At 38.5% G+C, this 14,102-nt stretch overlaps 1 protein-coding gene across 1 annotated transcript; it reads left to right on the top strand.

Annotated features, from left to right (window-relative positions):
- The first annotated feature begins 7,949 nt into the window (after positions 1 to 7,949).
- Positions 7,950 to 10,600, top strand: ticam1 (toll-like receptor adaptor molecule 1). Its single transcript, XM_044133917.1, has 2 exons — positions 7,950 to 8,225; positions 8,383 to 10,600. Exon 2 carries the CDS (start codon positions 8,515 to 8,517, stop codon positions 10,210 to 10,212), a length of 1,698 nt encoding a protein of 565 aa, XP_043989852.1. The 5' UTR covers positions 7,950 to 8,225; positions 8,383 to 8,514; the 3' UTR covers positions 10,213 to 10,600.
- The last annotated feature ends 3,502 nt before the right edge of the window (positions 10,601 to 14,102 follow it).

The raw sequence follows: 14,102 nt of genomic DNA, 5'->3' as shown, positions 1-14,102 counted from the left end.
GCCGCCCGTTGGGTTTCATTCTTGCCGGATGCCAGAAGCGAGTTCTGTGTCTCAATTAATCTCTGGGTTTCTAATGGAATGCTTCCCTACAGGATGAGGCCCATCTCAGAGGGGGCTGCAGTCAGTGCTGTCGCTGAAGCTGCTCTGATTGCCTGAATGCACTCCCGGCTTTGGAGACACTGCAGATGTCTGCTAATTGTGGTGATTATGGGGAGCGGAGGGGGGTAGGAATACGTAATGAATTTCCCATTGCTTTCATGCCTCGCATCCTTTGGTTCTGTGCATCTGCTGTAAAAAAAAAAAGTGGAGCATCCTCGGGGTTTGGAAACGGACAAAAGTGACATGGTGGATTGAGCACTGGTTTTTGGATGGGCAGCCTTTCCAGCACAAAGTGCAGTCAGATTGGGTCCATTTGTTCTGTGGAGTAATTCCCATACTCCACATTCTTAGCCTCACACTTCCTTTATCCCTGACTTTGGATAAGATTTAATAATTGGCTTTTCTCTGGCCTCCATTAGCGCATTCAAATCAAGTAACGTATAATCAGGAGATTTCGGAGAGGAGGGGAAACAATGACGCCACGATGTTCCAGAAGACACAGATTTCAATAGATTTCAACAGATTTCATATTACTGAAGAAACGTTTAGGCCCAACCAGCTTCAGGAGAAGGTGAAAAACTGCATTGTAATGAATTTTCTTCAAATTCATTACAATGAATTTGAAGAATTCAAATTCATTGAATTTGAAGAATTCAAATGTTAACATCATCTTAACATGATGTTAACATCTTAACATGTCAAGATGTTAACAAGCCAGCTCAAAGTCCTCAGTAAGTTATTGTCTCCTTGTATTTTGATGACAAGTACACATCAAGAATATTTTTGCAAGATGATAGGTTCTCTTAGTGAAGAATGTGTAAAAAAATAAATAAATCTTTAAATAAGTTGATCTTTTGGTGCAGTAGCATGCAGGATGCAAAAAATGTTGAAATAGCCAATCGATAATTTGAGTAAATTAAAAATTTTAAAGATTGGAGATAAAAGAAGACACATTGAAGTGATTGTTGTAATATTACCATTGCAAAACTTATTTCAAAGTTGATAATTCCTATAAAATAACTGTAACCATAGTTTGTATTTTCATTTTTCATTTAAAAGTTGATTAAAGCCTTTCTGTATTTCCATTATGCTATATAAAGGAGTTCGGGGGCAAGTACAACTTCTCTACTGCAACATTATCCCCTTTTTATCATTATATTATATTATATTGAATTTTTTGCATTCTGACTAAATGTACTCAAATTAAAGAGTGATTTTAAAACTTTTCTGAAACTAAAATTCTTTTATGCTACTGCTTTTGCACATCTTCACCAAAGAAAAACCATAAGTGTGAAAAATGTTGTGATGTCAAAAAAAAAAAAATCGCAGAATTTGTTCATCTTAAAAACTTAACTTTTAATTTACATTTGAATACTCTACATGTTGGACCTGAAACGTCTGACTAAGGATTTAAGCAAATGCCGCATTTGGAGATGAATTAATCCTGCATGTGTACATTCACTCACACTGAAAGTGGCCTACGCTTCTTCTTAGTCTGTGCATGTTTTCTAAATCCAGCCATGGGCTAAGACTTGGAAGCAGCTGAAGATGATGGCTGGAAGGCGAACAAAAACAAGTTGCTTACAAAAGAGAATTTCTAAGTATAACGCAGAAAGTAAGCCAAAGAGCCCAAAAGCGCATGTTTTTCTAACATTGTGCGATTCTAATATAAAGCCCCTTGGTTTGGAGTCAGTTGTGTTGGAAAAGAAGTAACCTGTGAGCTAACAGTTCAGCTAACTAAAAGTTGCACATTGTTGCGACTCATTGTAGTGTGACAGCAATGGAGATTCTGGTTTAATTTGATCCAAACAGGTTTTTTTTTTTGTTTTTTTTTTTGCTAATTTGTATGTTTGCAATTCTTCCCTGCAACACATGAGAGTCCAAACAGCTTGTTTCTGGTTGGTTCACCCACTGATTTATTTAGTGTGCTCTACTGAACATCGCTCCACCCTGTATGGCTTGCATTCAGAGTGTGGGAGTGAAAGCAACCTGTAGCTACAGTTGACCCTGGATTATTTACATGTTGAATATCAGTTGTTTACCACATCAGTAAATTGGTTAGATACAGGTACAATAATTGTTCTCATCTTACATCCAAATATAAAAAATGTTCTCTTTTTAGTAAATAAAGACACTCAGAGAGTTTGAGCAGGACGTACAATTCCTTCCAAAAGTATTAATTTCTCTTAAACGTTTCGTCATTGACCGACATAAATGTGTATTGGAAGAAAAATGACTCATGGTTTTTACATGCATTGTGGGTTTTTTTTCATTGACAAATAAAGGCTTAAAGCTTAGGATTCAGGCCCTTTTACTCTGATAATCCAAAATGAAATCCAGTGCAAGGAATTGCTTTCTGGGTCCACTTGTGTGTCCTTTAATCAGCATCTGAAATCCAGCAGCTCTATTAAGACCTCAGAGGTTTCTTAGACAACTTTACTGAATAAACAGCAACATTAAAACCAAGGAACTCAACAGACAGAAAATAAATAAATATGTGGAGGAGTTTAAAGTAGAAAGTAGTTATAAAACAATATCCCAAGTTTTTAAAGATTTCATAAAGCTTTGTTCAGCCTGGCTTCTGAAAATGGAAGGAGGACATAAAACTGCAAGTCTCCCAAGACATGACTGTTTACATAAATTGTCTGGCTGAACAAGGAGAGTAATCAGAGAAGCACTCAAAAGGAATATGCTAACTCTGGAGGAGCAACAGAGATTCAGAGCTCATCTCCTGACAGGACATTCATGAGTTGTGACCTCCATACATTTTATTAAAAATAAAGATGAGGATGGTAATAAGAAAACCACTGTTGAAGGAAAGCAAAGAGAAGCCAGGCAAGGGAAATAGAAAATTGGGAATGATGGTGATCTAGTAAAATTTGAACAAAATCTAATGCTGTACATCCTCCTGAAAAAAAAAAAAAAAAAAAAAAAAAAACATTCCCATGGTAAGAAATGGTGGTGGCAGCATCATGCAGTGAGGATGCTTTAAAAGTCCAATTTAGAGTCTGGATCAGGACTCTTTAATTTATGTTCACACATTCCCTCTATATTTTAAGTCTGTCGATGTGCAAAACTGGTAGAGAGAAACCTCAAACCTCAAAGAAAAAAATGCCTTTGTGCTTTTTTATTTGGTGTAAACAAACATCTCGGTTCCACTTTACTTTTTCCTCAGTCTTTGTGTTTCCCAATCACACAAAATCCTAATAAATATATTGACATTTGTTGTTATTGGATGACAAAATGTGAAGCAAAGGGATAACTATGCGATAAGGCTTTATAAAGGTCACCAATCTGATAAAATCCTGATTAATACAATGTAAAAGTTCTCTGTAATTATTATCATTGTTAACGTAATATATAATTATCATTAGTAAGATCATTATTATGATTATTAGTAATAATAATAAAAAATCGAGCTTCATCTTTTGAAGGTGCATTTGAACTGTTTTTGCTGATTAATTGACTGTTAATCTGAGTGGATCGTGAGCACATCCTGAATTTCTGCGCGTTCTGCTCTTTGTGCTCATCGTGCCACTCTGGACACTGAACTGGAACAAATCATATTCATACATTTAGCATATTAATGAAGCCAAATATCAGACATCCTCTCCCCCTGCGCTGCACATTTGAGCACGGCTGATTTATTGTGGATGTGCTTTTTCAAAGCAAGAGTTAGCTAATTCCTCGGGGGCGAGTGCCCTTCCTGTCACACTGATCAAAGCCTTCCCCTTGATATGAGCATAAACTGCTCCATGCCCCATCACCATCAATGTCTGTGCATGAGTGTGAGTTTGTGTGTTTGCACAGCCAAATGGGGGCGTGCGTGTGTGCGTGCGCATATGAGTGTGTGAGGTGAGGTAGAAAACGCTGAGAGTTTGTGTCTATGTGAGTTTCCATCCCCCATCAGCAGAGGCTGTATTACGCATTGTTGTTGGCATGGCCTACATGCTTATCCAAGCATGCAGCAGTGTGGTACAGTACACACGTCTTCCCATCCCCACTGCACACCCCTGTCTTGTCCGCGGGCCCGCTTCATTTACGTTGGCTCCTGAATTAATCCCAGTTAACTGTCACATTAACTCAAATCTGTTGGCCTGCTTTGTCAACAGCATAAACCAGCCTCGGTACTGATATCAGAGATTATTTTTGCTTTGCCACGCTCTGCACGCATGAATGTATGTAGGATAGCCGGAGTTGCATCTATAAGCGACCTCTGTCTTATCAGAGCAGCACACACATTAGTTTTTGAAGCTCTGTGTGTTGGCTTGCATTAGACTGACCTGCAGGTTTCTACTGAAATGCAGTCCAAATGTCGGTGTTGGTTTTAAACGTCCTTGTATAGCTTTGTGCCTTCAAGTGTACAAGTGTATTTGTAATTCAGATCTGTGCAAAACTTTTGAGCCACTCATAATTCCTTTATTATACTTCTGATGCTATGTATTTAAATAATTTTTTTTCATTTGCTTTCTCAACTCAGGGCAGCATATTGTGAATTTTATGTCTAAATATTAACCGAGACAAATTAAGAAGGCCTATGAAAGTTAGCAGCATCAGATGAATCACATCTGAAAATCATATATTTAAGAGGCTGGAGAAAAATCTGAATTTGTAGTAACTACTGGCTCCTTCTAAGTAGAACAGAAAGTACTATTATGTGGCACAAACAGAAAGCTTTCAAGACATGGGTGTCAAGATAAATTGACCATCCAGGAAGAAGCATATTAATCAAAAAAGCAGGTAGGAAGGCCCTTGTTAACTCAGGAGGAACTGCATAGATCCATCACGCAGAAAAGAAAATCTGTTAATAGAACAACTATTAGTTCTGCACAGCACAAATTCGTCCTTTGTTGAAGTGAGGCAAGAATAAACATGCTCTTCTTGAAAAACAGAGTTAAGAAGTACAAATTAAAGTTTGAGGCAGCTTCTTCCAAATGAGTGGAAGAAGTTACTCTAAATTTATTTCAAACACTGTGCTGCTGAATATTGGCTCTCACATCAGCCAGAACACATCAACTTCACATTGAAACTCAGAGCTGGCAGCGTCAACATGTGGGGAGGCTTTTCTTAAGCAGCAGCAAGTAAACTGACTTCAATGGAGCCCTCTACAGAACAATCCTGAAAGAAAAGCTGCACGAGGCTGTAAATGACAATCCAGCAGGATATCAATTATAAACACTCAGCCAGAGCTACAACGGTTCAGATCATCACATGTTTATGTGCTAGAATGACCTAATAAAAGGCCAGGTCTGAATTCAAATCTGTGAGAAATTGTGACATGATTTGAAAATTGATGTTTATTGATGCTCTCCATCCGATCTGACTGACCTTGAGCCACTTTGCTGAGAGGAAAAGGCTAAAGTTTCAATCTGTAGAGACATAAATCCCTTCTGACATTGGAGTATTAATAGCTGCAAATGGCGATTCTACAATGTAATTGTCTCGCGTTGGTGGAGTAAATAAATGTCACAAATTTTTATAAACAGAAACTTTTGACAAAAGAAAAATAAAATATCTTTTATTTATGTATTACTTTATGTTTGTCTACTGCATAAAATCCCAGCTGCATACATAAACCTTTGGAGTTGTAATGTCAAAAAGGAGATTTTTTTCACAGAGCCTTTTAGAAGGAAAAATTGAAGCTAAATTTTCTTTAGCATCTACAAGTAATGTTTACTGGGGAGGCGGGGGGGTCAGTCTGGTTTTCACCCACTTAAACAAATCTACTGATCTTCACACATCTGTGTTTCCATCCTCGTCTCTGTAGCTTTCATTGGCTATCTCTTTTTGTCTCTTCCTGCTCATTTACAATGGATGTGATGCAGAATCCATGTGAGCAATGCACCAAGTGGGTGCCACAAGAGAGCGCATCCCCCACTCATATGCCTTTCATCCTAATCCCCAGTCCCTGTCCAAGAAAGGGCCTCCTTTTCACTCGTCTGCCCCAGAGCCTCTTTTTTCATGACCTCTCTGTGTCTCCCCTAGAGCTTTCTCCCACGGCCAGAAACCATGCATCCTAACACACACAGCAGCACACGTGTGCATTGTCGCCTATAGTCAGAAACCACGTGACTGGAGAGTCGTCCACATTTGAACAGCGTTTTATTTTAACCCCTACCAAAAGAAAAACCAAGCCCGGGTCAGAACGCATTTGCTCCAAACTGCGTAACAGAGGATATTTAATGCCAGGATCTGCAGAACTGACACAGCCTCTTACTATATGCTTTTGCCTGAAGGTGGAAGCAGATTTACTGCCAGGCTGACTAACACAGCTGCTGGGGGAGCATGTCTCTCGTTAAAGGAATTGTCCTCAATAGAGATGGACGTTTGGCAGCACGTTACGTAACTGACTGGGGATCATCTCCAGGCGGTGTGGGTGTTGGGATTCGGTGTGTCTGCGTGTGTGTCTAAGAGAGTGAGTGGGTGAAAGTTTTTTTTCCCGCTGGGGCGAGCGACTTTGAGTGGCTTAAATAAACTTAAATAGAATCAAATAAACTTGATGTTTAATACAAAATGTATTAGCATCCTGCTTTTCTGAATGCGGATAATAAGAAACTCGTATCAGTTTATTACAGACATGTAATGCTTTTCACAAGTTATTTTATTATAAGAAGTAGTGCAGCAGGACTGAATATTTGTACGCTCCACATGTTCTTTGTGAGTAAAAGGTCATCTGTGCCCTCTTTGACATTACCTGTCATATTTAACACACCTTGGTGGTATGTGAAAAGAACGGCTTGCTGAATTAAGTACATGAATGTCAATGAAAGTCATGTTATGTTATCCAATTTACAGTAATTACTTTACCCACATTTAATCAGAAATTTCTTTGATCTGATACAACAAAAGCAGGCTTGTTTAGGGCCCTCTGCACAGCAGATGAAACCTATACAGAATTGTCCTATTTTGTGTTTTTGTTTGTTTATTTAATTTAATTTATCTCTCTCGATCATTTTACATGGCATAGAGGACAAGTAAGAACAAAATACAGCAGCTGCCATGACTGCAACTATCAAGTTATCTAAACATGATCTAGCAACACTTTCAAAACTAATTCAAGTCCATGTGCCAATTCAGTCCTTGGCTGAATTTAGCATATAAGCCATATAGCTGTCTGGGCGGTTTTGGTTGGTTATGTTACATTAAGAAAATAAATTTCTCCATAATCAATGTAATAAATGTCTTAGAAGGTTTAGAGGTATTTACAGTGACTCAGAAACTGCATCTGTGTCAGTAAGAAAGCTTTTTGAGTGAAAAGATGGGAGCAGCTCTTCAGCTGGGCTGGTGGTGTGTGTTGCAGCTGAGCGGTGAAATTTTATTCTGTAAAGAAACCAAAACACTTCCAATAGAGTGACTGTAATCCCTCACATTGTAAACATATCGCTCTGTTCTCAGCACAGAGGCTCTCTGTCTGCGCTGCGTTCAGGGATTTGGTGTTGGCTTGCTCTCCGCCTGGTGTGACCCCACCCCTGGTAAATACAGGGTTGGAGGTTTCCTCCGTTGATAAAAATACACCAGCCTCTTTGCAGAGAGGGAGAACGACAGAGCCAGATGTGTGTGTATGTGTGGGGGGGGGACAAACAAATTCTTCTCTTTTGCACGCCCATTGTACATTTGGAGCTGAAGATTTGCACTTTACAACACTACAAAAGTTTGTCCTTGTTTTTTTTTTTAGAGATTTTAAAATGTGTGACATCTTTAAGAAAATTCTGATAGAGTGGAAATTTAATTTTTATCTACTAGAGACTAACTCTTATTTACAAGTTTACAAGTCTTACAAGTTTGTTTTCTCGAAATGTCAACGGCAATAAATATTTTTCCCGCTTTCCGTCACTTTTGACCCTCTTGAACTACCGTACTTTACTCGTCGTGACATCAGCATGCTGTCGTTTGAGTTAGCTTCAAGCTGACAGTCCTAAATCTGCAACAGGTAGATTCTCAATGATAGGCTGGAGTCCTGAAGCCGGAAGAGAAGTTTTAGTTATTTTAAGGGATCCATCTGAGTAGTAAGAGTTTCTTGTTAGGAAAAACAAAATGTTGAAGTGAGAAGGTCATCACTTTCTGACTGACTTCCTTGTTTGAACCAAAAGCAGATCTGTTATCATTGCTCCAGTGAAATCCTTCCGGTAAGTAATTACTGATTTATGATCATATTAAGGTCGAGAAAGTTGCTCAAGAAGTTGATTTATTTCTATTAATTTGAAACTTTTTCCACCCCATTGAGCTCTTTTGAGTCATATTTTATATACATCTTATCTCATTTGTTTTCATGTCTCTTTATAGAATGGAAAACTGCAAGCCTCTCCTCAGAAGGGCAACATGTTGATAATTTGAAGAAAATGCAACTGGGAAGTCAAATGTGATCTCGTTGACTTCTTTTCTCCGCCCAAAACCAGTTGGCACCTAATCCGTATAATGAATCATACAGAACTGGAAAATCAAGGGACAGGACTGAGGGCTGTCTTTGACATTTTGGAAAAGGCACCTTCAGAGCGATTACTCAGCCTCACACTCCAGTTGGGTGAGTCTCCTGAAGACACGATCATACACGCTTTGTGTCTGATCATCCTCCAGAGAGAAGCCCAGGCCCTGAGGAAGCTCCAGACGCTAGAGGACAACCCCCTCGCTAACCATCTGGCTGAAAAGTGGCACTCAGGCGGAGGTAAATTGGATGATTTCGGAACTCACTGTAGCCTGTTTGAGGCCAAGACGGCAGAGACTTTGTCGTCGCTGGCTCGGGTTTTTAAAATTTTGTCTGAACAAAGGTTGTGCGATCCACGTCTAAGGAATCTGGCTTACAAGAGAGCCATTTTCTGTGAATGCCTGAACACAAGCTCTCTGGAATATGATCATTTTAGAGAGGAAGCCAGAGCTGTATGTGGGCCTCAGTTTGCAGATCCCATGTGCTTCCCCTCCGATCTGAAATCAGAGTCTTCCATTGATCCACACAGGACCATCAGTGAAGAAAAGGCAACTTTAAAAATTGCTGCGTCTCTGGATGAGTCTGCAATTGTTCACTGCCTGCCCAGCCCCCTGCAAGACAGTTCGTCTGAGCCTTCATACCCTTCTCATCTCGAGATAAGTCTTCCTCCCACAATTTCTTTTCAAGGAGACAAAGCAGCTGCTGCATCTCCAGGAAACCCAATATTAAACCCTTCCATCCATGAAAATAAAGCAGAAAATGTCCCAGAACAAATTCACTGTACATCTCCTCAGCACACATCGACTGGAATATCTCAGTTTGGAGCAGAGAAAGGCATTAAGATAGAAGAAGCGTTAATGAGGAGTAACGAGAGTGCAACCCAAACACTAAAACCCTACACTCAGACTAAATCAAGCCCACCAGCTGCTACACACATTATTCTTCCAAGCAGTCCTGGTCTGAAAAGCACACACATAAGCAAAGCAGATGAAGAGGAGGATGAGGAGGAGGACACCTTTTATGCATTTGTTATCTTGCATGCTCCAGAAGATTCAGATGTGGCAGAGAGCATGAAGGAAAAACTTGAGGCAGTCATCGATACCAGAGGGGCAACTTTCTCAGAGGACTTTGCCATTCCAGGAAAGAGCACTCTGAGGTGCGTGGAGGACGCCGTCAACAACTCTGCCTTCACCTTCCTGCTGCTCACGCGCAACTTCAACTCACAAATGGTGGAAATGAAAACCAACATTGCCCTCATCAACTCTATAAACAAAGCACACAAATTTAACACCGTTATCCCCCTGCTGCCTCTGGAGAACTGCATGCCAAAAGAGCAGATCCCCATCACCTTGCAGACATTGATGCCACTGGACGAGAGGAGAAACTTTGAGAGAAAACTGAAAAAGGCTTTTGATAAAGCAAAGATTGAAAAACAGAGAAAGATCTGGGATCAGGAACGGAGGATGAAAAAAGAGAAAGAAAGAAAGAAAAAAGAGAGGCAGAGGCTTTGCATGGAGCAACAGCTTGTTCTTGGAGCCGCCGTACAACGAGAGCAGGACAGTGGGGATCCAAGGCCTCAGCGGCTGGTGCCCAACATTCACATCGAAAATGCAAACTATATTATGATTGGAAATGATTCGACAATGACTGTGGGTGTAGAGGGAAGTGCAGACAAAGGTGGCCTGAGTTGAATAAAGAAAGAGAAAGATGGAAGGATAAGAAGGTAGAAAGAAAATATTCTGAACACTAAAAGTGTTAAAGTTGGAGCAGCTGCGTGGTTTTCATTGCCAATTGTTTTATTGTTCTCAACACAGTCGGTAAAAGGGACAAATCAGCAGTTCTACATACTACAAAGGAGGAATCAAAGGAGAGACCAATCTTTAAGTATGGCTCAAGACTGCCACCTACTGACTGAGACTGAATGTACAGTGTCATGTCCACTCAGCTGTACGAACGCTGTTTGGACACTAGAGGGCTCTGTCGGCACACTTTTGTCATTGCCTTTCGCAGGCTGAAGTACACTGGTTACGTCCTTTGAGTTTACATAAAATGTTGCAAGAATAAATGTTTGTACAATAAGTTTGGTTTGCTATGTGGGGAGAGGTTTGACACATCTGTAGCTAAAAAATACATGTGATCTGTGGTTTTCTTATTATACTTTAAGTTCATATTATTATGCACACTTAAGCATTACTATAAGTATAACAATAAACTACAGACCATGTACTAGAAAGTATGCTTCTATTTACAACACTGGAGAATATTTAAGTTGACAAAAATATACTTTATGCACAATTTCTATACAGTTATTTTAGATTAGATTTTAGAAAAGTATATATCAAGTATGCAACAAGTATCTATATACTAATAGTGTACTAGGTATACAATTTTTGTTTATTGAAGTATATTTAAAGTACTCCACAAGTACACTCTTATACTATTATTGCACTAGGTATATACTTGCACCACAATTTATTTTATTTTAAGAATAGATTAATCAGACTTTTATGAATGACCAAAACTGAAATATAATATATTACAGTTTATAGTTTTATTAATACTACAGATTTATTTGGAAATTTGCTTAGCATATTAATTGTAGCATTGTGTTTATATGTTTAAATATTCTCAAAGTTAAATATATGTATACTACACTGGAATGTATTTACAAAATCACAACACAGCATATTGAGAACAACTTTGGTATCTGTACATAAAATGTTAAAATATACTATACAATGTATTTATAAATGCCTATTTAAATTTTTTAAATATACATTTCAAAAGCAAAATAACTTATATGAAATAAAGTCTTTCATAGCTGTAAAAAATGTAAACACAAGTCTCTCCAGGATAAAATTCTTCTTTGTCAACAAAAAGCAGAGGAAAAAGTATGCATTTGCTTATAAAACTGGAAACAAAATAGTGTTTCTAACTGAGAACTGAAGTCCTTCACTGTATCTTTGGAAACAAAAATAAATATCTCAAAGGGAAAAAAAAAAAGAAACGCAACTTTTCTGACTTCTGTGTACTACGTGATCCTGAAAATGTACATTTATAATAGGGGTAAAACCTAAAAGTAAATGTGTATAGTGACAGACATTTTATTCTGCTATATTAAATTAAATCGTACTTTGATCGAGATATACTGACTGTTAGTACTTTGTAGCAGAAGAGTAAAAAGTAAAAAGAATAGAAGAAGTAAAAAGTATAGCTTTAATATTGAATTACTGCTTAAATCTGTTAATGTACTAACTCTTAGTCTTTATACCTTTTAGTACAAACAAAATATGCTTCACTAATCCATTCTCAAGTAAATAAAACATAACTTGTAAGAAGTGAACTTAAATTACTCTACCTCATATTTGGCATAAAATATGTATATTCCAAGTACACTTCAATAAACGACTTCCTGCTAAAGGTTGGAATATCCAAGCAACTGTGATTGTGATTGTGAACAAACATCAGCAGGAACATTGCCATATCTCATTTAGCCAAAAAACCTTTTTTTCTAACCATCTTTTTATACGTCTTTATTTAACCAGGAACTCTTACTGAGATCATAAATCTGTTTTTACAACGAAGCTATTAGAATCCTGTCAACATATAATCCAAATCTTAAACTTAAAACCAGGCTTAATAACATTTTTTATGAATTATTCTGAGCATGGCCTTCTGGGTAAGACGAGGAAGTAGTATCACCTCCACTTGACAAATGATCAAATATCCACATTCCTTTTCATCCATATAAAAGTGAAAAAAGTGTCAGGTTTTATATGTTTTAGGGTAATTGTTCCTGATAACATGGGATTTGATGGGATACAACAAGACTGCAAATACATAGAAAAGTCTTCAGACTTCTTTTGACAAAGACAACAGGATTCAACAAATGTTTAAAATGGGACAGGAGTAAAACTGCTCCATGTTATTGTGGGAGAAAACATAGATAAGCACACCTGCATAGCAAAACTCCCTTATAAGCCTGTGGTGAAGCTAAGCTCATACCTCCATTTCAGCAGTTTTAAATTCCCCTCTGAGTCTCCTAATTATTCTGAAATGGAGGAAGACTGATACCATCACCCATCTGGATGTGGCCATTCATCTCAGCAACCAGGAATGTTCTACGGTTTGAGAGGTGAATAACAGTGAAGCTGTAGTGAGATCCAAAAATCCATATGATCTGGCTGATGTGGTCAGCACTGGGAAAACATGAAAACTGTATGCAAAAAGACCACAGGCCTGGTTTCAAACCCAGAACCTCCTTGGTGCAAAGCAGCAGTGCTACAACTGTCCAGCCCAAAAGAGGAACCATTTCTGTAGTAATTGTCAGGATGAGTTGAAAATGATAACAATTAAATATGGAGCAAAGAGGGGGAAAAAAACATACTGTTTTAGTGTAATTTAAGTTTACTTCTTACAAGCGATGTTTTTGGTGTAAAAATGTTAGAAACAAAGATAAAAATCATTATATTTGTGCACTTTCGGATTAAGTTTTTAAAAACAAACTCATTAAGATCAACATTCAGAAAATGGTGGAAAATATAAACTTTATCAACTGAAAGATTCCTGAAATGTGTTTTTGAATATTTCCCCAGTAGTATTATTATGTCTTGTAAACCTAATTTATTAATTATTGCTTAGCGCTGTCAGTCATCCTTGTCTACATGCTGTTCAATGTGTTAATGGCAGAGATACATGATGACTAGCCTTAGCATTCATGGCAGCCTCTATTATGGTGCAGTGGCTGTAGTATAGCAGAGTGAAAGGGGAGGGGTGAACAGCGCCTACACAAGGATGATTTACTCCTCTAAGACCCTCCTTTTGGTTCTGACTGGTTGTTACTGTAAATGGAAATAGGTTTGAAGATTACTGTGTCATAATATACTGTCAGCACTCACAATTTAAATATCCATCCATCCATTTTCTATACACCCTTTGTCCCTAATGGGGTTGGGAGGGTTGCTGGTGTCTATCACCAGCTAACGTTCCGGGCGAGAGGCGGGGTACACTCTGGACAGGTCGCCAGTCTGTCGCAGGGCAACACAGAGACATACAGGACACACAACCATTCACACACACACTCACACCTAGGGAGAATTTAGAGAGCCCAATTAACCTGACAGTCATGTTTTTGGACTGTGGGAGGAAGCCGGAGAACCCGGAGAGAACCCATGCATGCACAGGGAGAACATGCAAACTCCATGCAGAAAGACCCCGGGCCGGGAATCGAACCCAGGACCTTCTTGCTGCAAGGCAACAGCTCTACCAACTGCGCCACTGTGCAGCCCCAATTTAAATATATTTGTAAAAAATAAAAATTACTGCAGCTTTAAGAAGCTTTTCAAATATCCCCAATTTATATTCAAATTGTTTAAAATATAACCCAATCATAATTTAATTAAGAAATTAAACGAACATGCCAACTGATTAAAAATTACGTAAGAGTAACGTAATGTTCCTTTAAATCTGTCCGATCACTGCTTATAAGAACTCATTCTTTGGTATTTTCTCATGCATCTCACTATGGAAACATCTGGGTTTGAGTCAGCAGCCATCCTGCCGCTAGTTTGTATTACATTGT

The sequence above is a fragment of the Gambusia affinis genome, linkage group LG12 (assembly GCF_019740435.1).
Source record: "Gambusia affinis linkage group LG12, SWU_Gaff_1.0, whole genome shotgun sequence".
NCBI classification, from domain to species: Eukaryota; Metazoa; Chordata; class Actinopteri; order Cyprinodontiformes; family Poeciliidae; genus Gambusia; species Gambusia affinis.
Note: the sequence above shows the minus strand (reverse complement) of the source record. Positions and strands in the feature narration are given on the sequence as shown.

What these genes read in the sequence shown, in the direction of transcription:
- ticam1 (XM_044133917.1), top strand. Translation starts at nt 8,515, where the DNA reads ATGAATCATACAGAACTGGAAAATCAAGGGACAGGACTGAGGGCTGTC.